The sequence below is a fragment of the Sciurus carolinensis genome, chromosome 3 (genome assembly GCF_902686445.1).
Source record: "Sciurus carolinensis chromosome 3, mSciCar1.2, whole genome shotgun sequence".
Classification (NCBI taxonomy): Eukaryota; Metazoa; Chordata; class Mammalia; order Rodentia; family Sciuridae; genus Sciurus; species Sciurus carolinensis.
Window position 1 is genome coordinate 54,171,368 of NC_062215.1, and position 26,263 is coordinate 54,197,630.

Sequence of the window (26,263 nt, forward strand, 5' to 3'; positions counted from 1 at the left end):
TGTGCATAGGCCATAAGCATGGGTTCACTCACCAGGCTGCTTAATCCCTTAAATTCTAACACATTTCCCACCCCTGGACTACAAACTCAAAAGTAGGGCTGCATCTTCTAATTACTTGCAGTCTTAGACACACAGGCAACCCTGCATATACTTAGTAATATACAAGAGCTGAGAGCAAGAATTCTAAAATTCTCACTCTTAATTTGCTGAGTGACAAGATGTTCATTTCTCCTTTAAGTCAGTGTTTCTTCCTCTATACAATAAAGACAATAAGATAGCTGCAGGGACATTTGGAGACTATGGATACTTTGAGAACTCTGGGCTCCTGGTCAGGGATATATTGTGGCAAGAGCCAGAAGCAGCATCAATATCTAAGGACATAACTTTATTAGAAACAAAATGTTGGTGTGTGGAAGAGAGCTAGGAGTCAGGTTCCGTGGTAGGCGGTGGCTTCTCATCATCAGGGGGGCAATCGATGAAGTCAGCCAGCATGGCAGCTGTGTCATCCTGCTCCTTTTAGGGACAAAGACATAATATGGTTTATAACAGACTCACATATATACACAGAAAAGTAGTAAACCTCTTCCCTAACACAAGCAGCTGCACCCCCTTTCCCAAAAGTCCCGCCTGCCTACCCAGAGGTGCTTCTCCACCTGGCCCTCCCTCACCTTTTCCTGGAGAACTGCTGCCTCTGCCTCTGTCTCCATCTCTTCTTCTGCAGATGTCTCTGGTGGAGGTGGCACTCTGTCATCCCCACCCTCAGTCCCCTCTTCCAGCAGAGTCGGGGGAGCCGAAGGCTCTTCTTCAACAAGCTCCTGAGGAGGTGGCCCTGCATCTGGGCTTCCCCCTTCCCTCTCCTCCTCACCCTGGGACGGGAGCACCTCGGGGGCGAGGGTGGGGGCTGTCTCAGTCCCATGCTGTTCCTCTGCTCCTGGTTCCTCCACTTCCAGCAGCAGCCCAGGTTCTGGTTCTGGCTCAGGCTGCTCTTTGGGGGACTCTGGGGGAGGCAGAGCTGGAGGCAAGGTTGGAGGTGGAGGTCCACCTTCTTCTACTTCCCCTCCTGCTGAGCCAAACTCCAAGTCTTCAACCTCTTCCAACTCTTCCTCTTCTTCCTCCTCCTCCTCTTCCTCCTCTTCTTCCTCTAATTCACCTTCTTCCTCCTCAAATTCTTCTTCAAACTCTTCTTCCTCCTCTTCTTCCTCTTCAAAATACTCTTCTTCATCTTCTTCTTCTTCCTCAAAGTCTTCCTCCTCCTCCTCTTCTTCCTCTTCCTCCTCCTCCTCCTCTTCCTCTTCCTCCTCCTCTTCATCACTGCTGTTGATATTAATAACTGTTAAATCTTCTTCCAGGGCTGGGGGTCCTCCCCCTCCAGGAGTCCCCTCAGGGACCAGCTGGGGTGGTGGGAGTGTCACAGGACCAGGAACAGGTGGGGGTGGGGGTGGAGGAAGAGGCCCTGGGGCTGCAGGAAGCTCTTCAGGCTCCTCCTTGGCTGGCACAGGAGGGGAGGCTATTGGGGGTCCAGTGGGGGCCACAGGGGGAGGAGTGGTGCCTGACGGTGGTGGGGGTGGCAGGGGTGGAAGCCCCTCAGGCACAATCACCACGCTGTCATCAGAGTCGCTTTCCAAGGAGATCTCCACATCAGACGCCTCCTCCTTATCATAGTGGACAAAGGCTGGTCTGGGCACTCTTCCCCCAAAAGTTTCATCTGGGGGGATGGTGGGTGGAGGAGTCCCACTAGGAGCAAGGACAGGGTCCTCATTGGAGCCTGCACGATGGTTCTCAGGGCCAGGAAGGAGCCGAGGGGGTACAGATACCAGGCCTGGGACAGAGAGGCCTAAGTGGTTGGCTGTGGCTGGAGGTCCAGGGCGTGCTGAGGGCACAGGGCCTGCAGAGGGTATGGGGCCTGCTGAGGGCATGGGGCCTGTAGATGGCATTGGGCCTACTGAGGGCATGGAGCCTGAAGAAGGCAATGGACCTGCCGAGGGCAATGGACCTACAGAGGGCATGGGACCTACAGAGGGCATAGGGCCTGGGGGATGGAAGGGTGGGGCCCTGAATGGAGATGGGGTCTCAGGAGGGGGAACAGGGGCAGGTGTGGGGCAGGTGGGGCCCATGGCCTGTAGGGGAGGAACTCGGGGGTGAGTCAGAGCAGCACAGGTCACCAGTGCTTCGGAGCAGAAAGAGGAGACCTAAGGAAAGAAGAAAAGGACAGTGTGACTCTCAGGAATACAGGGTCTCATGGGCCAGCCCTAAAACAAGAGAATCCAGGAATCAAAGAGGGACTCAGGCCCAACCAGCAGTTACCTCAAGACTGTCTTCTCGCTGACCAAGGGAGAAAGCTTGCAGGGCACAGGCAAGAGGAGGAGGGCAACGAGGAGAAGGCGCCAGCAGTAGTGCCAGCAGCAGGCGGTAGAGCTCACGGCGGCAACAGGAGCTAGTATATGGGGAGCTGCCCAGGACCTCACCCTGCTGTACACCCATGACAAGGGGCAGGACCAGATCGTGAAGTCTCTGAAAAAGACACAGAGCACAACTAGAAACTTGGCCAAGACTGCCCAAACCTTCTTCAGGGCCTCCTCCCAGGTTCCAACGGACCAATCTTGGGGGCACCCCACACACACATGCAAAGAGCAACAGCTCCCACCCCCAGACTCCATGAAGACCAGGCTCCACTAACCCTATGAGTTTCCTCCTTGATGAGAGGTCCACACATGAGGATGGTCCGGCTGAGGCCTGGCAAAGAGAATGGTATGTGAGAGGCAGGCAACTCACAAGATCAAGACTGAAGGCTTCTGAGCACAAAGTCCAATAGTAGCATCCAGCTGCCACTGTCCACCCTGGGCAAGATATTTCCCTTCCCTCAGTCTGCTTTCTCATGTATAAAATCGGGACCATAAAAGCCCCTCTAGGACATAAGGTTGTTGACAATATGGAAATGAGATAATGTAGGTACACCATTATGAATGTGCATTTAGGTACTTGGACAGTTGGCTCTTGCTTCACATGGGGTGGGAGATAGTGAAATACACAGAACCCAAAGGAAAGTCATCCACTAATTGCATAGCACCCAACTACTAACTTCTACTGATAGATCAATGATTGCATTGGAAGCAGGCATCCTGCCCTGTAGGGGAATGTGAGCTCCAAAGGCAGGGATTTCCCCTAAGTGCAAGAATTGTACCTAGTATATGGGGTACAGACACCAAGTATTTAAGTAAATGAAAGGAGAGAACTGAGATCCTGGAAGAGCAAGGTGAACTATCAGAACCCCAGTCTAACAGCAGGACCCAAGATGTCACCTGCAGTCCTCATAGCTATGGCTGCTTCTGCTCCTTCTCCCGGCTATGGCTCCAAGCCATCCCAGAGCCACACAGGTCCAGGGCCTCACCAACCTCTCAGTGCAGCTGCACAGACATCGCTGTTGGCATTGTTCTCTCCTTTCCGGTGGCTGGGTGGGGCCATAGCCTCCCCCACATCCAGCTTTATCTTCTTGGGGGCACTAGGCTTCCCGGTTTGCAAACCCCCATCAGGGCTCCCCCGGGGGCTGCGCAGCTGATGGTAGAGGAAAACACCAATGGTCATGTAGAGGCAAACAGAAAGGCAGGACAGAATCAGGAGACAGTGAAGAGGCACATTTGGACAAAGGGTATAGGAACTGAGGGACAGGAGCTTTATTCTCACTTACCTTAAGGGCATCAGCTGGTGGGGAGATGTCACTAAGTAGATGAGTGAGCAGGGCCTCTCCAGAGGCTCCTCCCTGAAGCATCCCTGCTGAGGCCCCACAAACCTGGACCCACAGCTCTAAGACAGCATATACTTTGGTCCGAATAGTGCTATAGTATGAGCAAAGAGGGCAGGTTATAAATGGAAACTGGATGTGCCAGAGGCCCAGGTCTACCTGCATACCCTCTCCCCTTTATCCCCTCCTGGATGGTCACCTGTAAGGCCTCTCCTGGCCTGGAGAGAGGGTATCCCTACCAATGCTCCAGGCATTGAGGACCTGAGGGAGCAGGCGACTGACCAAGGCCCCAAAGCGCAAAAGCCGGCCTCCACACCTAAGAGCAGAGATGAAATGGTGACCCTCATTTTCAGCACACCCTAGACCCTTCTCCACACCCAGCTAAATCCCACTCACGCAAGGATTAGCGCAGAGAGCAGGTCCAAGGCTTCAAGGTGGATAGAGGGCAGTAGCAGCAACCTCAGGGGACCATCTCCAAGCAAGCTCTGAAGAAAAAAAAACAGCAAACATAAGGAGTGGGAAAAGAAAGTGAGAGTCACAGAAAAGACAGAAACAGAGACAGAGCAGAAGAGTGTGACTTTATACATATGTACAAATAACAAGGAACCTACTCCTTTGCCACAGCTCACCCAAAACCAAACTCCCATCCTCTAAACAGACCCTGGAATGGGGGGTAATGGGAGGATGGCTGAACTTCTCAGCAATGACACAGTTGATCCCCAAAGTCACTCTCCCATAAGGGGGCACCAGCTATGTGAGAAAATCCACTCTGACTTTGGCACTTGTGTCAAGGAAGCACAGGGAATTATGGTATTTGGATAGAAGTAGGAGCCATCTGGAACAACTTCAGGGATGATTCTGTTTGGGGAGCTTCAGGTCATAGTGCTTTCCTAGTTGCCCAAGGTCCTGAACAAGGGCAGTGTATAAAGAACAAAGTCCACTCACAATATTCTTGCCACTGACACTGAGGGTCCGGCAGATGAGATCCAGGACTTCCTGCACAGGTACAGATACAGGAGCTCCAAATTCAGAGCTAAAGAGAATAAGAGCAGGGAGACTCTCAGAGGAGGCTCTCCAGGATGGCTCCACACCCACCTCAATCTCTTTCTCCATGCTGAAATTAACATTCCCCACCTCAACTCCTCCTGCTCCAGGATCCTGCTCCCTCCAACACCAACACACCTGAGCATAAGCCCCAGACAGCGGGCCAGTCCTGAAAACCTCTGCCGAAGGCGCAGGAGGACATGGGCATCACCATCTTCTGAGTGGGAAAGCAGTGTCTCCACTCCAGGGCCTTCATTCTGGACAGGAGCTGAACAGCAAAACAACCATCTTATTTATATACTATCTTCTTTCCATTTCTTCCTTTTTTTTTTTTACCCCCCCCCTCCCCGGTGGCACATGACTACCTATGTTCATCCATTTTGCCTAGTAATCAACTACCCCACCTCTCTGGACCTCCCTCCTGTTCCCTCCAGATGTCAGGTTCCCCAGTCCCTGTTGAAAACCAGCCCTGGTCCCTACCCGTTTCTGCGCCTTCATACAGGGCCCCCAACAGGCTGTGCAGTGAGGCCAGCAGGCTGTGCAACTCCTGCTCCCAGCTCTCAGTGTGCTTCAGGCCCTGGGAAAAGCCAGCCCCTAAAGAAGGCAACCTGGAGTAACACTCACAGGCCAGCTGCAAGAGGAAGGGCAGAAAGTTGGTCAGATGGAAGCTAGCTCAGCTGTGGAGCCTCCAGTCCTCTAAAACCCAAGAGCTGGAAATCAAAGGAAGCTCAAGGGACAGTCAGGTTTTTGGGCCCAGTTGGACAGAGGAGAACCGAAGTCAAGACTAGTGTTGTTAACCATGGGGAAGCAGAAACATTCCAAAAGCTGTAAGAGAAAAGCTAACAATGAATCATAAGAGGCTCAGATCCCTGGGCTCTGCACCTGTCTTCCCTCCCTTTACCTGCTGGAGCTGAGGGCTCAAGGCATCCACTCGAGATAGGAAAAACGAGGCCAACTTGCCCTGGAAGGGAAAAGAAGGGAAGAGGCTTCGAGGCAGGTCCAAGAGTCAGAGATGCACACCCACCCATTTCAAGGGGCAGACTCTCTACCCAGTCTTTCTTTTCCGCAGACACAGGAAGCACATCGCCTTCACAGGGCAGCCACACCTGGTACCATACATGCTTTCAGGTAGAAAGACACCCTGCAATGTCAGATCTGCCCCTTAGCCTCCTGTCTGAGGGGAAAAGAACCTGGGCCCTGCCCCACAGGCTACTGGACTTCCTTCTGCCAGTTTTCACAAAATTACAATCATCTGCCCCAAGACAAAAAGACAGAGCTCTGAGAAACAATCTCTACATTCAACTCTACCAACTCAGACATAGAAGCAAGAGCCCAAGCTGGGAATCGAGGTACTATCCAGAAGTTATGAGGGCAAGAACAGGCCAAAGAAGGCAGCAAATCTGAGTAGCAACCTGTCATCAGCAAACATCAGCTCTGCTTGCTATGAGAAGGCTCTGGCGCAGGAGTATTTAATCTGAGGGCCCAAATTTATTTGGAAGTAGCATCAAAGAGGATTTGAACATGGAAGGTGAAAAAATTACACCATTATTTTCACTAATTGTAAGTGAAATACAGTGTTTCCATCAATTAGGATTGTAGGCAAATAGCAGTGTCAGTAGTACCCATGACTGTCACCAACAGAACATATTTAGTTTTATTTCATATTATAATGGTAACATATCTTCAAATATCATCCACATGCATCACAAATTTGAAATTACAGTAGCTAGAAGACCTGCTTCTAGATCTGTAAGGAATTCTTATAATTTTATATTGCCTTAGCATCCTTTGTGAATATAAACTGGACTTTCTTACACTAGATGCAGGGCTCAGTCATCCCAACAGTGTCCAGTTCTTCACCTTCTCCCAGTTGCTCAATGTGAGTGATCCAGGTATGTGTCTTGTTCTCCTGGTAGCCAGTCCCCCAGTTGTAGCCTATGGGAATCAAGGCCCTGCTGACCCTCACATCATGCATGGGCTGGGCAGTTATGCCACAGTGACTACTTCACTGTTACTTCCCAGAACTCATGCTTGATTGCTTTAAACCCACCAATTAGAACTCCCAAGGGAAACCTGTTTGGATAATGCCCTGGAATCAAAATATAAGTGTTGGCTCATGGGTGGGTGATGTGTAAGTGTGTGTGTTTTGGTCTGTGTCATGTTCCCTAACCTCTTGTGTATGTAGCCTCCAGGTATGCCATGTACCTCCACAAGGTCCCTGGCAGAACCTGTAAGTAATAAAAATCTTCATTCCCTCTAGGTCTCCCCTAATCACTAAAGGAAAACTCTCATCTTAAAGAACTTACTTAAAACAAGATCTTACTATTTAACATATTAATAAATTAGCACATACTACTCTATCACAATTTTAAAAACTATTTTGATAACTACATTTTAAGAGACTGGCTTTCCTTACAATTCAATGCATTTTGTGTAATGAATTTAAAAATGTTACTCTGGTAAAAACACTACATTGTCAGGTGCAGTGGCACATGCCAATAATCCCAGAGACCTCAGAGGTTGAAGCAGTAGGACTGGTAGGTTTGAGGTAACTAAGGCCCAGTTTCAAAATAAAAAAATAAAGAGTTGAGGATGTAGCTCAGTGATAAAAGTGCTCCTGGGTTCAATCCCAAGTACCAAACAAACAAACATTACTCTCAGAAAGTGTTCATGGCAAAAAAAAAAAAAATAAGAATAAAACAACCTAGCTCAGGAGCTGGCACATTCACTGTGAAGGGTCAGGTAAGCAGCCTTGTGGGCTCACAGCTGCTGTGACTATTCCACTCCACCACAGGCAGCACCTGAACCCTTGGCTGGCAAGTTCCGACTACATACAGAGCTGCCCTGGGGCTCAACAGGGCTGTTTCCCACACCTCCAAGGTGCTGTGTGCTGCTATGCCTTTGAGCTTGGCCTCCACATTCATCATCCCTCTCTTCCTGGACCTTGCCTCGCCTCCAGTTCAGAGCGTCTTCCATTAAGTCTTCCCTGTCCCTCCTCTCTCCACCTCCAAATTTCCTGCCCTGTGTTTCTCAATCTCAGTTGTGGAAAATAAACTGCCAACTGCAATCAATGAAAAAAAAAAAAGAATACAACAACTGAAATACAAAAAAGGAAGGAGATGACATTTCTACTTTCAGAGAGATGTAAGAATTAGTCAGCGAGACAAGTATATGAGAAACAATAACCTTCAGCCAATGCTAGACAGAAAGAGGATCAAGAAGGAATGATGCTGAGGTTAGAAGTAGAACTGAGTAAGGCTTAGGGAAAAGGCCACAATCCAGATCATGAGACCAGAGAGGGAAAAATGCTAAGGAAAGCTACAAAATCAGAAGATGCCAAGACAGAAGCAGACTGAGGTCTTAAATTCTGTTTTAGGAAGTACTAACTTTATCCTGGCACCCTATGCACAAAGGCGAACTTCCAGAAGACAAATCAGCCAAGCACAAGGTCCAGCACTAGGGAGGACACTAAGAATAGAAGCCTCTGCCAGTGTGTGATTCAGAAACCAAGTACCCAAGGACTCCCTATCTACCTATCTACCTATGGCAGGAGCCACATTTAGTTTCCAATATTACACTTCAAGATTCTCACTAAACATGAGACTGTTACAGCTAATCCCAGGTAGGGGAGCATCCAGGACCATTTCCCTTAGGATTTGAAGAGCACTTGTATGTCTTACATGGTACCCAAGGTCTTCTTCTGATTCAGTAGCTTCTCCACAGAGAATAGGTCTTCAAGAAATCAAGAAATACCAAAGCCTCAACTCATAATGGCACTTGATCTTTTTGGCCAACTACTACTCATGCTTTTTCTGAGACTGGTTCAAAAAAATGAACTGAGGCCAATAGAATTCTGCTTGTGTGTCTCAACAAAGCAGAGGACAATGTAGTGACATGGCTCCAACCACAAGGGTCTGCCCTGGTTGACCCGTAAAGCAAGTCAAAGTTGTTTCAAGCTCACTTGGAACTTTCACTTGCATACAACGCACACAGGGTCCTGGGTATCTCACGAGGCTAGGGGGTTTGTCTCCCTTCTCATTCCAGTAACTATTAATCAACGTGGCAAGGAGGAGGGAGTGAGGTAAAGCCTAAGTGGACACTGACTTCAGGAACTCAGAATGTTTCAGATACTTCATTTGGGAGGAATAACCCTGAGATGGGAAATTGCGACTGCCCTGGGAGCATCTCGGGGACAAGACAAAAAAGTAGATAAAATATTTCAAAATAGCAACTACCAGTTTCCTAAGTACTGGTGTGCAAGATTTCACAAGTACAGACTGCCCCTAATGCCTTTGCACAAACAGATTCTTATCCAAGATATTGGCAACAAAGTCAAAATCCTCAACAGAGGGATGTTTTCCAGATGACCTATTCTTAGAGAAATAAAGGCAGACATATCCTGCAACCATATATGAACACTTTGTTGTTTGGTTTGGAAAGAGTATACAAAACACAGGCCATAACTCTAAAAACTACACTGTCTAAAAAAGGCTATGAATTACAGGTGAATTCTCCCCAACTACTCATATTGAAAACTTAAGGGGCAAGCACAGAGGAACCACTTAGCAATCTAATCTCTATGACTATTCAAATTTCCACTCAGCAGGTAACACTCAATTCCCATTCTGCTTTCACATGGGGATGCAAGTAAATGTAAATACCAAAGAAAGCTGAATCAAAACAGACATTTGTAGTACAATCTCACAAACTCTAAGTCAGGGACAAAATGCTAACCTGTGCAATTTGAGAACTTATAAAACATTTTGCAAGACAGAAAGTTAGTAAAATGGTAGTAAATAATTCTTCAGTAACCGTTGGTAAAATCCATGAGTTACTCCAAATACTTTGTTTCTTTACCAAAATCCTGTCCTGCGCACCCAAAGTTTCTATTAGCTATGATTAAGAGCATTCATAAAAAACAAAGAATAAGCAAGGATATGACCCTATGCTCACTGAGAAACAGCATCTGCTCCAGGACTTTTCAGATACTGCAAGTAACCAGTTACAGAGCTCTCCCCAGTTAGCCATGGAGAACACATTTCAAGAATCCCAACAAATGCCTGAAACCACAGATAGTTGAAACCCTACATACTATGCTTTTCCCTACACATACATACCTATTGTAAAGTGTGAAGTGGACACAATAACAGAATAACAACTAATAGTAAAATGGAAGAATTTTAACAATATACTGTAATACAAGTACTAAGAAAGCACATTCTTGGACTGGGGTTGTAGCTCAGTGGCAGAGCATGTGCCATGTGAGGCACTGGGTTCAATTCTCAGCACCATATGTAAATAAATAAAATAAAGGTTACTGACAACAAAAAAACAATATTAAAAAAAAAAAAGAATGTGCATTCTGACATATGCTCTTGCTCTTGACACCTTAATAGCCATCTCAGTTATCAGACTATTTCAGCATCACAATGCTTGTGTTCAAATAACCCTTATTTTACTTTATCATAGCCCCATAGAGCAAGAGGAGTGTTACCAGCAATTCAGACATGCCAAAGAGAGCAATAAAGTTTTTCCTTAAGTAAAAAGTGACAGTACTCCACTTAAGGGGAAAAAGAAAAGTACACTGAGGTTGCTAAGATCTATGGTATGAATAAATCTTCTATGTGAAATTGGAAAGATAAAGTCATGCTCGTTTTGCTCCCAGCATGAGGCCAATTACCACTAACTGTATCAATTATATATATAATAAGAGAAAACATTTAACCTACAAGGCAACACCTACTGGTTTTTAGGTATAGCTCACACCCAATTACATAGCAAACAACAGATGTGCCAATTACAAATGACCTTTAACTGTTACACTGCTTTAGTAGAATTTGTAAACCATTCATATTTGTTACAGCAGCTCCTTGAAATAAAACTAATTCTTCCCCTGGACTCTTCCCTCATTTTCCCCATTTCTGACCTGTAAGACCCTGGTGTACAGTCACTTTGTATGGATCATAACAACTGGGGTGGGGTGGGATGATAGGAAAATAAAAAGAAACAAACACTGGGAAAGTTGCCCTAGGAAAGCGTTAGGTCAAGAAGGCTTCCTAAAGGAAATTACAAGAACTTCAGAAACAAGGATGGTAGAAAAATGGGGAAGGCATTCTAGAGACTCAGAGAAACCAGAGCAGAAAAAGAAATGAGACAGGAAACAATGGTACATGTCTCTAATTCCAGCTGCTTGGGAGCTGAGGCAGGAGGATTGCATGTTCAAGGTCAGCATGGGCAATTTAGGGAGATCCTGCCTCAAAATAAAAAGGGCTAGGGATGTATCTCAGTGGTAGAGCAACCCTGGAATTAATCCCCAGTATAGGAAGGAAGGAAGGAGAGAAGGAAGGAGGAAAGAGAGGGAAGAGAGAAGGAGGGAAGGAAGAGTGGTTGGTTGTTATGGGAAAGAGTCCATAGGGTAGAGCCTGGGTCTTGGCATCAGACAAATAAATAAAGGTACTGAACCCTGCTGACCTTACACCAGTTGCTTAATTCCAATTTCTTTATCTATAAAGATTAAGTAAGTACTCCAAGGTAACATCATTATAGTTGTTGAGATAGGTGCTTAGAAATCTCAGAAATGGGATCTGAGGTTAAGAGTATTACTAAGGTTCATGTTGGTGGGGAGAAGTTTCCATGAACACTTACTTTGAGAGAACCACAAGCCCGAGGGAAGTAGGTCATGCAAGCCTTCATTCCTTCCAATGCTGATTGCTCACACTATGGGAAAAACAGAAAGTCAGGAAGAAGGAACAGGTCAAAAGCCCAATGGCCTTACACTACGTTCTACTACCCCAGAAGGTCCTTTCTCCATATACTCACTTTTTTCTTGCTCCTCCCTCATCCCACATCTTCAATTCTATTCCTTAATTACTTTTAATCACATTCTTTAATCCAAACAGTGTAAATAAGGGCAAACACTCCTGGGGTAAAGCAATGGAGGACTGAGGAAGTGTCTCACCTCTGGTCTGAGGCCCAGGAGGGAAGTCAGAAGTCCAGGAAGGTGGTTGATGGAGATGTCCCGGAACAGTGTAGGAAGTTGGGCTGCATAGCGGAGCAGGTCTCTCAGGACAGCCACAGCCAATTCCATGGTGGGTGGAGGGTCCTGGGACTAAGAGTAACAACACCCATGCTGCCAACCTCACCTCCACTGTCACCAACAGGAGGAGGGGTAGGAAGTTTAACAATATGGGGCTTTTGAGAAACATCATAGTTAGTGTCAATAGTAATATCAAATCTACTATCTGTAGGAAAACAGGGCCACAGAGAATATACAGGACCCAAAAAGAACATATTAGTCTTCAGAAAGGACTTGTGCTTAATATTTTAATATTAAAGGTATCTGGAATCCCAGGAATATCTGTTGGGAAGGGGAAAAGGTAAGAAAGCCACACCCTCAAGATGTAATTCACTCAAAGATCTCGAGTTGTTTGATCTAGGTGTGGTGGTGCATGCCTGTAATCCCAGCAACTTGGGGGGCTGAGGCAGGAGGACCACAAGTTAGAGAACAACCTTAGCAACTTAGCAAGACCCTGTCTCGAAATTTAAAAAAGGCTAGGGATGTGGCTCAGTGGTAAAGTCCCTCTGGGTTCAGTCCCCACTACCAAAAAAAAAAAAAAAAAAAAAAGAGTTGTTTGAATCTCCCACACTATATTTCTCTGCTGGGAAAGGAGAAGAGTACTTTTCACTGTGAAAAATAAAGTCTCAGCCAAATAATAAGCCTCATCTCTCCAAATTTGCTTTTGGCTTATTCAAGTATACCCTGGAACTCACAAAAACAGAACTATTTGGGTTTAGAAAGAAAACTAACACAATTTAAAGACAAAGCATTTGACACATATCTCCTTCTACACCATGAGAACAAACCATGAGACAACAAAAGAAATAAGAATACTTTTTAAGAAAGCAAGATGAGGTGGGTCTACCAACCACAAACAGGCCCTCAACACTGTTCAGCAATCCTACTGCATTGGATAATTTTCTCTGCTACTCAAACCTTCTCCTTGAACTTCCAAACCCAAATTCTCCCACCATTGCCACCTCTAGATGGTCTTGCCTATATCTTAGAAAACTAAAGTCCAAAGATGGTAATCACCTTAGCTTCCTGCTCCCAAACCTGTAAACCTTACCATCCTTCTCCCCTGCTAGAGCAAGTCTGCCTCCTCCTATCCAAGAACAAACTCTCGTACCATGCTTTAAATACTATCCCCTCCCTTCTTCTCAAAACTTTACATATCAACCAGTTCTCTCTTCTGTCCCTCAAATGGATTCTTCCCACTGATATTTATACATGCTCAAGTCAACCATCTCTAAAACTCCTCAAGCTGGGTACAGTATCACACGCCCATAATCCCTGATTCAGGAGGCTGAGACAAAAGGATCACAGATCACAAGGCTAGCTTCAGAAATTTAGCAAGGCCCTCAGCAACTTATCAAGACCCTCAGCAACTCTGTGAGATCCTGACTCAAAGATGAAAGGAGAAAGGACTGGGGATATACCTCAGTGGTAGAGTGTCCCAGGGTTCCATTCTCAGTACAAAATTAAAACTGCGCGCGCGCGCGCACACACACACACACACACACACACACACACACACACACAATTTTTCCTTGAACCCATCTAGTGCTCCATTTGCCAAATTCTATTAACTGCCCAATTCCTCTCCATTATCATTAGACTTAAAGTCTTGAAAGGCTCACCTATTTTCCCTACTTCCATTCCCCTTCTCCCACTTGTTTTCATCCCAAGCTAGCCTGGCTTCAGTGTCTACAGTTCCACCAAAAACACTTTCATTATAGTCTTACAACCTTTGATTTACTAATATGATAAGCAATTCTAGGTCACATCTTGTTCTACCTCACAGGAGTATTAACAGAAATGACTCTTGCCCCTTCCCTCAAGAGTCCTTCCCTTGGAATCCAGCGAACCCACAATCCTGCTTGCTACTCTCTCTTCTGTTAGATTTCATCCAACCTACCACCCTAGTTATCTTCTTTCTACTGCTGTCTTGGTCTTGGTCTCCTTTGTTAAGTTCATTCTCCTCTGACTATTACTTGTAGTGTGCCTTAAAACTCAGTTGGCATAAGGACTCATCTTGATATCTCATCCGCAGTGTCAACTGCCATCTAAATGCTGAATACTACTTCCCTTGTAAAAGATACCAACTAGCTTTGTGTGGTGGTGCATGCCTGTAATCCCAGTGGCTCAAGAAGCTGACGCAGAAGGATTGCAAGTTCAAAGTCAGCCTCAACAACTCAGCAAGGCCTAAGCAAGATCCTATTGTCTCAAAATAAAATATAAAAAAGGGCTGGGGATGTGGCTCAGCAGTTAAGCGCCTCTGGGTTCAATCCCTAGTACCAAAAAAACCCAAAAAGAATACCAACTAAAGTCCCAACCCACTGAACCCTCAAATTTGCATGGAGACACCTAGCCACTTCCAGTCATGCCAGATCAGGAGGATACTCATGAGGATGGTTATGAAAAAGGCTTCTATATAACACCCAAAGCCACATCTGTGGTGTTTTCTCCCATCCCTTCTGAACCTGGCTGTCTTCCAAAGTTCTCAAGTCCATGAATCATTCTGGGCAAGTCTTCTCCCTAATGCTAATCAATCACCAGACTTCCCCATTATGCCTCTGTATCTCTCTATATATCTACTTCTGGTCAATTCTACTGCCACCACCCTCATTCAAGTTACTGTAAATGTTCTAGATTACTTTAGTAGTCTTCCACATGGTCCTGCTGTTTTCATTCTTCTCCTTTCTCCACATAGCAAGCTAGGGTGCTATTTCTAAATAAAAATGTGACCACCACCATTACTATCTCCTTACCTGCACTGCTATGGTTTTAATGTATTCCCCAAAAGTCATGTGCTGGAAACTTCTCAATACAATATGGAAAAAAAAGATCTTTCAGGGGTGACTAAGGGGAGATCCAAGATGGTGGACTAGAGGGAGGCCGCGTTCCTTGTCATTCCGTAACTCCGGTTTCAAGCAAAGGATATCTGTTTCTTGATGAGGCAGTTTTTGCTGCTTATCGATCCCCTGCTGTTTACCCCATTTGTCTGCTGTGATCACATGCAGTCTGCCAGCATATTGATGCCTTTTTTGAGTGCAGATTGCTCACTGTCAGGAGTCTACCATCTGCCATTTTCCTGCCACTCGCCTGTCCATCACCTGCCTTACACCTATCCATCACCCAATGCACAAGGTTCACCTCCCGATCGTCCGACAAAACAGTCAGCAAACTGATCACTGACAACCAGTGGAGCACCAGCTGCCTGCTGTTGCCTGGAAGTTCTCTGTCACAGTACCTGCAGGTTTGATTACATGCAGCTGCCGCCATTTTGAGACAACAGCCAGGCCCGATAGGACCCCTGGCCAGACTGACTGAGCCCCCTCTCTAGGATCCCTCAGCCCAACCAATCACTCCCTGCCTCTGGGAACCTTACATCAGCTGACTACTCCCTATCACCAGGACCCCAGACCGACTGATTGCACCCGGCCTCCAGGATCCCGCAACCACACCAAACACACCTGACCTCCAGGACCCCTGCCTGACCAACCACATCCCGCCTCCAGGACCTCCAGCTGACCACCTCCACACCCTGAGCTGCAGTTCCCCATTTGCCAACACATTTCGAAGCCACAGAGGCCATCTTGGATAATCCTGGAAGCCGTAGCTCCAATCTTCAGGTGGGGCAAATCCCATCCTGAGACACCTGCTGGAGGCTTGAAGCTCATTGTCAGGTACCTCTCATGCATCAGGCTAATGAACAGTGGGAGGTTTCATTACTATATGACTGTTATACTGTAGATTTTCTTTTTTATCCTTTTTAAAAATTTTAAGTTTTTATTTCTTTACTTTTCGTGCTCTTTTCCTTTTGTTTACCTATTCCCTCAAAGTCTCTTTCTCCCTTTTTTGCTTTCTTTTGATTACACTCTCACCCTTTCTATTATCTAGAACTTCTGTATACTCTTTACTTATCCCATTGACAGCTACATTTTACATCCCTCTGCATCCCCTTTGTCCTCCATTAGAAACTGCAGACCTTATTGTAAATCTGTTTGTTTTACTGAAGATAATATTTGAACTCATTCTGTTTATTATGACAATTTTGTTATTGTCCTCATAGGGGCTCTTTGGTCGAGGATTGCATAGTGTCTGATTTGGGCACTGCTAATATTGATCTGCCCTTAAAGAAAAGGTTCTGGAAACATATAGGGCCACTATAAGCCTATAGGGGGAAATCTGCAATACCCCAGATCTGCACTGCTAGAAGGGAAGATACACGAACAACATGAAAAAACAAGGGAAGAAAATGATCCAAACAAATCTAGATTCTATAGTAATCAATCCAATGACAGTATGTTAGAGGAAATGTCAGAAAAGGACTTCAGATTATACATGATTAAGACGATTTGCGAAGCAAAGGATGAGATAAGAGAGCAAATGCAGGCAATGAATGATAATACCAATAAGCTGAAAGAGCACCTGCAGGAAGCAAAAGATCATTTCAACAAAGAGATAGAGATTCTCAAAAAAAAAAACCAAACGGAAATCCTTGAAATGAAGGAAACAATAAACCAAATAAAAAACTCAATGGAAAGCATCACCAAAAGACTAGATCACTTGGAAGACAGAACCTCAGACAACGAAGACACAATATTTAATCTTGAAAATAAAGTTGCCCAAACAGAGAAGACGGTAAGAAATCATGAACAGAATCTCCAAGAACTATGGGACATCATGAAAAGATCAAATTTAAGAATTATTGGGATTGAGGAAGGCACAGAGATACAAACCAAAGGAATGAACAATGAAATATATATTCAATGAAATAATATCAGAAAATTTCCCAAACCTGAAGAATGAAATGGAAAATCAAATACAAGAGGCTTACAGAACACCAAATGCACAGAATCACAACAGATCCACACCAAGGCACATTATAATGAAAATGCCTACCATTCAAAATAAAGATAGGATTTTGAAGGCCGTGAGAGAAAAGCATCAGATTACATATAGGAGGAGACCAATATGGATAGCAGCAGACTTCTCAACCCAGACTCTAAAAGCTAGAAGGGCCTGGAACAACATATTTCAAGCTCTGAAAGAACATGGTTGCCAACCAAGAATCCTACACCCAGCAAAACTAACCTTCAGATTTGAAGATGAAATAAAATCCTTCCATGATAAACAAAATTTAAAAGAATTTACAAATAGAAAGCCTGCGCTACAGAATATTCCATGAGGAGGAAATGAAAAACAACAATGTAGGTAAGCAAAGGGAGGAACTACCTTAGAGAAAAACCACTCAAAGGAAAAACCAAGCCAACTTAAAAACCAAAAATAAGTCAAATGACTGGGAATACAAATCATATCTCAATAATAACCCTGAACGTTAATAGCCTAAACTCATCAATCAAAAGACATAGACTGGCAGAATGGATTAAAAAGAAAGACCCAACAATATGCTACCTGCAAGAGACTCATCTCATAGAAAAAGACATCCACAGACTAAATATGCTACCTGCAAGAGACTCATCTCATAGAAAAAAACATCCATAGACTAAAGGTGAAAGGATGGGAAAAAACCTACCACGCACATGGACTCAGTAAAAAAGTGGGGGTTTCCATCCTTATATCAGATAAAGTAGACTTCAAGCTAAAGTCAGTCAGAAGGGATAAAGGATATTTCATACTGCTTAAGGGAACCATAAATCAGGAAGACATAATGATAGTAAATATTTATGCCCCAAACAACGGTGCATCCCTGTACATCAAACAAATCCTTCTCAATTTCAGGAATCACATAGACCACAACACAATAATTCTGGGTGACTTTAACCCACCGCTGTCACAACTAGATAGATCTTCCAAACAAAAACCAACCAAAGAAACCATAGAACTCAATAACACAATCAATAACCTAGACTTAATAGACATATATAGAATATTCCGCCCATCGACCAGCAGATTCACTTTCTTCTCAGCAGCACATGGAACCTTCTCGAAAAAAGACCATATGTTATACCACAAAGCAGCCCTTAGGAAATGCAAAATATTAGAGATACTGCCTTGTGTTCTATCAGATCATAATGGACTGAGAGTAGAAATCAGTGACAAAAGAAAAAACAAATTATCCAACACCTGGAGACTAAATAATATGCTATTGAATGAAACATGGACAACAGAAAACATCAGGGAGAAGATAAAAAAATTCTTAGAGGTCAATGAGAATGACGATACAACATATCAAAATCTCTGGGACACTAAGAAAGCGGTACTAAGAGGAAAATTCATTGCATGGAGCACATTCCAGAAAAGAATGAAAAGTCAACAACTAAATGACCTAACATTACAGCTCAAAGCCCTAGAAAAAGAAGAACAGAATAACAGCAAAAGTAGTAGAAGACAGGAAATAATTAAAATCAGAGCTGAAATCAGTGAAATTGAAACAAAAGAAACTATTCAAAAAATTAACAAAACAAAAAGTTGGTTCTTTGAGAAAGTAAACAAAAGAGACAAACCCTTAGCCACACTAACAAAGAGGAGAGAGAAAACTCAAATTACTAAAATTCATGATGAAAAAGGAAACATCACGACAGACACCACTGAGATACATAACATAATGAGAAGCTACTTTGAAAATCTGTATTATAACAAAATAGAAACTACTGAAGACATTGACAAATTTCTAGAGACATATGCTCCTCCCAAACTGAACCAAGAGGACATACACAATTTAAACAGATCAATATCAAGCAATGAAATAGAAGAAGCTATTAAAAACCTACCATCCAAGGGGTGATTAAGTTGTGAGGGTAAAATGGGTTACTGTCACCACAGGATTGGGTTTGGTATAAAAGCAAGTTCAGGACATGCACACTCATGCCCCACCACTCCACACCTAACCCCCAACCTCCCATGTGATGCTGCCCACCATGTTATGATGCCCTCACTAGATGCTGCCTCTCAATCTTGCACTTTCCAACTTCCATAACTGTAATCCAGATAAATCTCAGTCTGCAGTATTTTGTTATTTTGACTGTTAGTATTGAGTATACTAAGATACCTACACTTAAAATCTTGGATGAATTCCCATGGTTCTCAGAATAAAAATCAAAATCCTTAACATGGCCACCAAGGTCATACATGGATGGCTTGGTTACAATCTACCTTCCCAGTTGTGCATAATCAACTCCAGCCACACCAGCATGCTTTTAATTCTTCAAATGGCAAGTTCCTCTTCTATCAGGGTTTATGCACTCTTAGAACATTTTTCAGCCCAATTAACTACAACTGATCAGTTCAGGAAAGCCCTCCCTAAACCTCTGACCCCAATCTCTGCCTCCACAGTTGGGGTCAGACTCCCTTGTTATATGAGAACTAGTCTCTGCCTCCACAGTACCTACCTCAACTTATCACTTCACATTCATTTATATCATCAGTCAGTTAAAGTGTCTTCTGTTAGAATGGAAGCAGCAAACTAGGGTCTGTGGATGTGTTTCTGCATGGCCCACAAGCTAAAAATGGTTTTCACATTTTTAAAGTAATAGAAAACAAACAATATGCAACAGAAACGTGGTTCACAAGCCTAAATACATTTACTATCTGCGAACACTTACTTCATAAAGAAAACTTTCAAACCTCTATGCTAGACTCTACACACCATGAAAGAAGGATCCAAGTACATCTTACCACTGTCTGCCAAGAGCTTAGCACACAGTTTGCTGTATGTGCTCAGAAAATGCTTGTGGAATAACAAATACAGACATCATCAAAGGATGGAAAAAGAGGGGGGAAAAATCAAAACATTATAAGAGGAACAAAGGAAGCCAGGAACAGTGGCACACACTTGCAATCCCAGTGGCTAGGGAGGCTGAGGCATGAAGATCATGAGTTCAAAGCCAGCCTCAGCAACTCAGTGAGGCCCTAAGCAACTCAGCAAGTCCTTGTCTCTAAATAAAATATTAAAAATGGGCTGGGGATGTGGCTCAGTGGTTAAGCGCCCCTGGGTTTAATCTCCAGTACCAAAAAAAAAAAAAAAAAGAGTATACTAAAACACACACTCAGAAAAAGGAACATTAGAGATGTCATTCATTAACGAAAGCTAACTAAGGAGTGAAACTGTTGAAGGTTACCATGTTTGATAGAATTAAAATAAGCCAGCAGATAAAAATATCAAAAGTTTGAAAGAATGTTTCTATTTCAAGTCTAATCTCACTGTTTTCAGGAAATTGCTTCTAATCATTCTGTCTTCAGAGCTAAATGTCCCAGGCACAAAAAACTTCCCAGACCCAGGAGGAGGATAAGATCCGGGTAGGAGAGGGTGGTAGGCAGCTGAATACTTACCTGCAACACCTGCTGAATGCTACGAAGCCAGGAAACACAGTGCTGCTGGAACATCTCTGTAGGGCTCTCCCCTACCAGCAGGGACAGCAGACACAGGCCCTCAAACCTTACAAACGAGAAGAGTATGACACAAGTGCGTGGGGGCTATTGATTGTATTTTTATTCTCATAAGACTTCACCCCAAGATTCACTGTGCTTTCTACCTCCTGAAATGCTTGGAGGACCTGGAGTGAGGTGGGAGCAGCAAGGAAAGAAGGGAGCCCAGGTACGGAACAGAACTTGGGAGCTGGAAAGTGTAGATTCAACACAAGAGAGCTCACAAAAAGAATGAAAGTTCCCACCCTCTGGAAATGGAGAAATCTCTAGCTAGAATCCACAGGGTGGTAACAATAGATGGACAGATGTATACATAGTCTACTTCTTAAGGCTTATGTATACATAGTCTACTTCTGGAGGGGAGGAGGGAGAAGCCAGATGTGGTGGTCCACACCTGTAATTCCAGCAACTTGGGCAGGAGGCAGGAGGATTGCAAGGTCAAGGTCAGCCTCAGCAATTTAGCAAAACCTTGTCTCAAAATAAAAAAATCCAAAGGGCTGAGAAACCAGGCATGGTGGTGCATGCCTATAATTTCAACAGCTCGGGAGACTAAGGCAGGAGGATCATGAGTTCAAAGCCCAGCCTCAGCAATTCAGTGATGCCCTAAGCTGTCTCAAAATAAAAAATAAAAAGGGGTTGAGGATATAACTCAGTGGGTTAGCATCCCTGGGTTCAATTCCTAGTACCACAAAAAAAAAAAAAAAAAAGGATTAAAAGACTTACCGAGTTTTGATGGAACCCAGACGTGCATTACTGAGACTCACCAATGCTCCAAGGGCTGAAAGGTTCTAGAAGAAAGAAAAAAGAAGTCAAGTAATAGGACGTTAAAGACATAGAAGAGTGCTCTGGAAAGCAATATGGAGATAACTCAGAAAACTTGGAATGGATCCACTATTTGACCCAGCTATCCCACTCCTTGGCTTATACCCAAAAGACTTAAAATCAGCATACTACAGTGATGCAGCCACATCAACATTCATAGCAGCTCAATTCACAATAGCTAGATTGTGGAACCAACCGAGATGCCCTTCAACTGATGAATGGATAAAGAAACTGTGGTATATATACACAATGGAATATTACTCAGCCATAAAGAAGAATAAAATTATGGCATTTGCTGGTAAATGAATGAAGTTGGAAAATATCATGCTCAGTGAAATAGGCCAAGACCAAAAACCCAAAGGCCGAACGTTTTCTCTGATAAGTGGATGACGATACGTAAGGAGGAGGGTGGGGTGGCGGTGGGCGAAGAGAAGAATGAAGGAACTTTGGATGGTATAGAGGAAAATAGGGTGGGAGGGGGTGAGGGAAGTAAATATAGTAGAATGAGACAGACAGTATTACTCTATGTATATGTACAATTACATGAATGGTGTAAATCTACATTGTGTTCAACCATAGAAATGAAAAGTTGTACCCCATTTGTGTACAATGAATCAAAATGCAGACTGTAAAAATAACAAAAAAAAATTAAATAAAAAATAAAGACACAGGCGGAATTCTCCAAGCTTTCCCTGTACCAGCACCTCCAAAGCCTTTCTGAAGTCACAGTTCCTTTGAGGCTAAAAGACCATCCCTCTAGAGGCCTTTAGCTTGTGTCCTCTTCTCCCGTGGGTAACACTCATATCAGCCTCTGAGCTTTTCTGCAACTTCTAGCTTGCCTGATCCCTTACCCCACACTGCACCCAACAAATCAGAGCTATCAGAGAAGAGCCCAACTTATCCCTCCATTAGTCTTCAACAATGAGTCAGGTTCACCTCTGACTCCTGGAAAGCACCCAGCATAGAGGCAACCAGAAGTCACAGCTGAATGGACACTGAACTCATTCCCCATCCTTCTACCTTCACACCCAAGCAATCTCCTGTTCCTGGTTTCCATACAGCAGTAAGGAAGACAACATAGATCTACTCAGAGTCCTCCTTCCAAGTCTCCCCGTCTCTAATGCTGTGGAAGCCCATTAACGATGTTTCATCACTGATGCTCCCCCAGGCAACCTCTCTACTGTCAGAAGGGTCAGACTCTCCTCATGGCACCCACATCTCCCTAATGGTATGCAACAGTCATTCTTTTTGTTTTTCTTGATACTGTGGATTAAACCAAGGGGTGCATTACCACTGAGCTACATCCCCAAACCTTTTTATTTTTTGAGACAGGGTTTCCCTAAATCTCTGAGGCTGGCTTTGAACTTAAATCCTCCTGCCCCCGCCTCCCAAGTTGCTGGAATTATAGGCATGTGCCACCACACCTAGCATCACACTTCTTTCTGAACACACATTATGCACTGGGTCAGGTGAAGGAACACAGAGCTCAATAAATGTTTACTCAACATTTACTTTATTTGTGACATTGTCTTCGGTGCCGAATAGGTTACTTTCTCACTGGAGACAGGAAAAGAACTGATGAAGTAAAAACAGGTTGAGCATCCCTAATCCGAATATCCAAAATCCAAAACACTTTGAGGGCTAGCATAACACGAGTGGAAAATTCCACACCTGACCTCATGTGATAGGTCCAGCTAAAACACGTACACAGTAGCTTATGCTTATGCTTATTTCCCCAAGGGAAAAAGAGGGCTCTCTCTCAGCCCCCTTCAGCTGTGATTTATCTTTTCCACAGCTCAAATATCCCCATAAGATTCCACAGCTCAAATATCCCCACCCACAAGATTGTAAAATGAAAGAGTAGGCCAGACCAGTTCATGACAGGTTCCCCACAATGCCCTGCATGAATTACATGCATTACTAAATGTTTTGTTTTACTGCTTATTCTCTGCTCTCTAACGTAACGATATTGCTGAAAAATTTTTAAAAGCAGATACCCCTATGAGTACCAGTGATAAGAAAAAAGCATGTGTATTTACTTATAGCACACAGAGCACTAAGGTGATCATAACAACAGAGATTGATGATGTTAATACTGGAGAAAATGTGCCTACAGACAACATGGTGAAAATGTGTGAAGGGTTTACTAAAGAACTAAAGCAACATGCATTCATAACTGAATATGAAATCATATCTGTTTGTAAAATCAAAGAGATTTCTAAAATAAAAATGTTAATGGGGCAGATGACTAGAAAAAATTTTTAAAAATCAACAAAAAAAAATGCCTCCTTATCCCTAGAGGACCCACTTCCTAGTCTTGCAGTCATTTCTGACATTTCTTGTCACTTAAAAAAATAAAAGAGGGCACAGTAGCCTTTCAATGAAAACACATGTAGGTGCCATTATTTGCTTCTACTGGTACTCAATAACTGATGCAGGATTTTTTTTTTTTTTTTTTTTTTTTTTGGAGGGTGGAGGGGTAACCAGGGATTGAGTTCAGGGGCACTCAACCACTGAGCCACATCCCCAGCCCTATTTTGTATTTTATTTAGAGACAGGATCTCACTGAGTTGCTTAGCACCTCACTTTTGCTGAGGCTGGCTTTGAACACATGATCCTTATGCCTCAGCCTTCTGAGCCACTGGGATTACAAGCATGTGTCACTATGCCAGGTTGATGCAGGGATTTTTGATGAGGCTTCTGTGTTGCTTACTTATCCAAATACATCACTGCTTTACTGTATTAATGGTATGTCATGTTTTTCACTGCAAAGTACTTATGTATAAATAAGTATAAGAAAATGATTATTTAGCATATACATTCATTGCCATGAATGGTGATACCAGACAACCACAGATGGTCCACATGGGTGACTGAAAAAGTGACAGCTTCACTTTCTGATAGTTCAATGTACCCCAACTTTGTTTTACACACAAAATTAATTAAAATATTACATAAGCTGGGTGCAGCACACCTGTAATCCCACCACAACTTGGGAGGCTGAGGCAGAAAGACCCAGATTTAAGAGCAGCCTCAGCAATTTAGCAAGATCCTGTCTCAGTGGGAAAGCACCCCAGGTTCAATCCCCAGTACCAAAAATAATAATAACAATAAAATATTATATGAAATGTCCTTCAAGTTACATGTATAACGTACACATGAACATATGTAAATTTCATGTTTAGACATTGCCAAGATATCTTATTATATGGATGCAAATATTCCAAAATCCAAAAAATTTAAAATCCAAACACTTCAAGTCCCCAGGCATTCTGCATAAGGGATACTCAACCTGTATATATTATATCAAATGGTGCTAAGTGCTATAAGGAAGAATAAAGCAGAGTAAAGAAGGAAAGGATTGCCCTAAGTAGGGAAGGGAGATAGTACTTAAGTAGTAGAATGGGCACAAAAGTCCTCTCTTAAAAGTCTGTGTAGGCAGAAATTTAAAGGGAAATGAGAACAAGACAAACCCTCACACACTTCTGGAAAAATGCAACAAAACATTAGAAAAACTAGGGATAGTAGGAGCATACCTAAACACTGTAAAAGTTATCTATGCTAAGTCCATGGCCAATATCATTCCAAATGGAGAAAAATTGAAAGCATTCCCCCAAAAAACTGGACTAAGACAGGGATGCCCTCTTTCACCAGTTCTATTCAACATCATCTTTGAAATCCTAGCCAGAGCAATCAGACAGATGAAAGAAATTAAAAGGATATGAATAGGAAAAGAAGAACTCAAACTATCACTATTTGCCAATAGCATGATTCTATATTTAGAGGATCCAATAAATTCCTCCAGAAAACAGGAGGATATAAAAATCAATACCCACAAATCAAATGCATTTCTATACGTAAGCGATGAATCCACTGCAAGAGTAATCAGGAAACTACCTCATTCACAATAGCCTCAACAAAAATAAAATACTTGGGAATCAATCTAACAAAAGAGATGAAAGATCTCTACGATGAAAACTACAGAACACTAAAGAAAGAAACTGAAGAAGACCTTAGAAGATAGAAAAATCTCCCATGCTCTTGGATAGGCATAATTAATATCATCAAAATGGCCATACTACCAAAAGTGTTATACAGATTCAATACAATTCCTATTAAAATCCCAATGACATTCCTTATACAAATAGAAAAATCAATCATGAAATTCATTTGGAAAAATAAGAGAACCAGAATAGCCAAGGCAATCCTTAGCAAGAAGAGTAAAGCAAGGAGGCATCACACTACCAGAGCTTAAACCATACTACAGAGCAATAGTAACAAAAACAGCATAGTACTGGCACCAAAATAAACATGCAGACCAATGGTATAAAACAGAAGACACAGAGACAAACCTACATAAATACAGTTACACAAAAGTGCCAAAAATATACACTGGAGAAAAGAAAGGCTATTCAAGAAATGGTTCTGGGAAAACTGGAAATCAATACATAACAAAATGAAATTAAACCTCTATCTCTCACCCTGCACAAAAATCAGCTCAAAGTGAATCAAAGACTCAGGCACTAAAACAGAGACCCTGTGCCTAACAGAAGAAAATGCAGGCCCAAATCTTCATCATGTCAGCTTAGGACCTGAGTTCCCTAACAAGATTCCTAAAGCATAAGAAGTAAAATTAAGAATCAATAAATGGGATGGATTCAAACTAAAAAGCTTCTTCTCAGCAAAGGAAACAATAATGTGAAGAGAGAGCCTATAGAATGGGAAAAAATCTTTAACACACATACTTCAGATACAGCACTACTCTGCAGAATACATGAAGAACTCAAAAAACAACACCAAAAACACAAATAACCCAGTCAACAAATGGACTAAGGAACTGAACAGAAACTTCATAAAAGAAGAAATACAAATGATCAGCAAACATATGAAAAAATGTTCATCATCTCTTGCAATTAGAGAAATGCAAATCAAAACTGCTCTAAGATTTCATCTCACTCTAGTCAGAATGGCAACTATCAAAAATACAAACAATAAGTTTTGGAGAGGATGTGGGGGAAAAAAGCACACTCATAAATTGTTGGTGGGACTACAGATTGGTGTAACCACTTTGGAAAGCAGTGTGGAGATTCCTAAGAAAACTTGTAATGAAACCACCATTGGACCAATCTATCCCACTTCTTGGTTTATACCCAAAGGACTTAAAATCAGCATACTACAGTGACACAGTTACATCAATATTTATAGCA

General features: G+C 43.2%; 1 protein-coding gene across 4 annotated transcripts in view; it reads right to left on the reverse strand.

Moving 5' to 3' along the window:
* Positions 1 to 364: 364 nt before the first annotated feature.
* Positions 365 to 26,263, reverse strand: part of Pelp1 (proline, glutamate and leucine rich protein 1) — a 50,624-nt gene continuing 24,725 nt past the window's right edge. For all 4 annotated transcript variants that reach the window (XM_047544058.1, XM_047544057.1, XM_047544060.1 and 1 more), the window contains 16 exons: positions 20,958 to 21,022; positions 20,139 to 20,244; positions 11,742 to 11,891; positions 11,429 to 11,500; positions 5,685 to 5,744; positions 5,264 to 5,414; positions 4,922 to 5,051; positions 4,685 to 4,772; positions 4,136 to 4,224; positions 3,939 to 4,055; positions 3,686 to 3,833; positions 3,393 to 3,552; positions 2,678 to 2,733; positions 2,305 to 2,511; positions 669 to 2,189; positions 365 to 513 (listed from right to left, as the gene is read on the reverse strand). In XM_047544058.1, the coding sequence (XP_047400014.1) occupies positions 421 to 513; positions 669 to 2,189; positions 2,305 to 2,511; positions 2,678 to 2,733; positions 3,393 to 3,552; positions 3,686 to 3,833; positions 3,939 to 4,055; positions 4,136 to 4,224; positions 4,685 to 4,772; positions 4,922 to 5,051; positions 5,264 to 5,414; positions 5,685 to 5,744; positions 11,429 to 11,500; positions 11,742 to 11,891; positions 20,139 to 20,192 (3,096 nt within the window). In that variant the 5' untranslated portion in view covers positions 20,193 to 20,244; positions 20,958 to 21,022 and the 3' untranslated portion in view covers positions 365 to 420. The remainder of the gene's footprint in view (positions 514 to 668; positions 2,190 to 2,304; positions 2,512 to 2,677; positions 2,734 to 3,392; positions 3,553 to 3,685; positions 3,834 to 3,938; positions 4,056 to 4,135; positions 4,225 to 4,684; positions 4,773 to 4,921; positions 5,052 to 5,263; positions 5,415 to 5,684; positions 5,745 to 11,428; positions 11,501 to 11,741; positions 11,892 to 20,138; positions 20,245 to 20,957; positions 21,023 to 26,263) is intronic.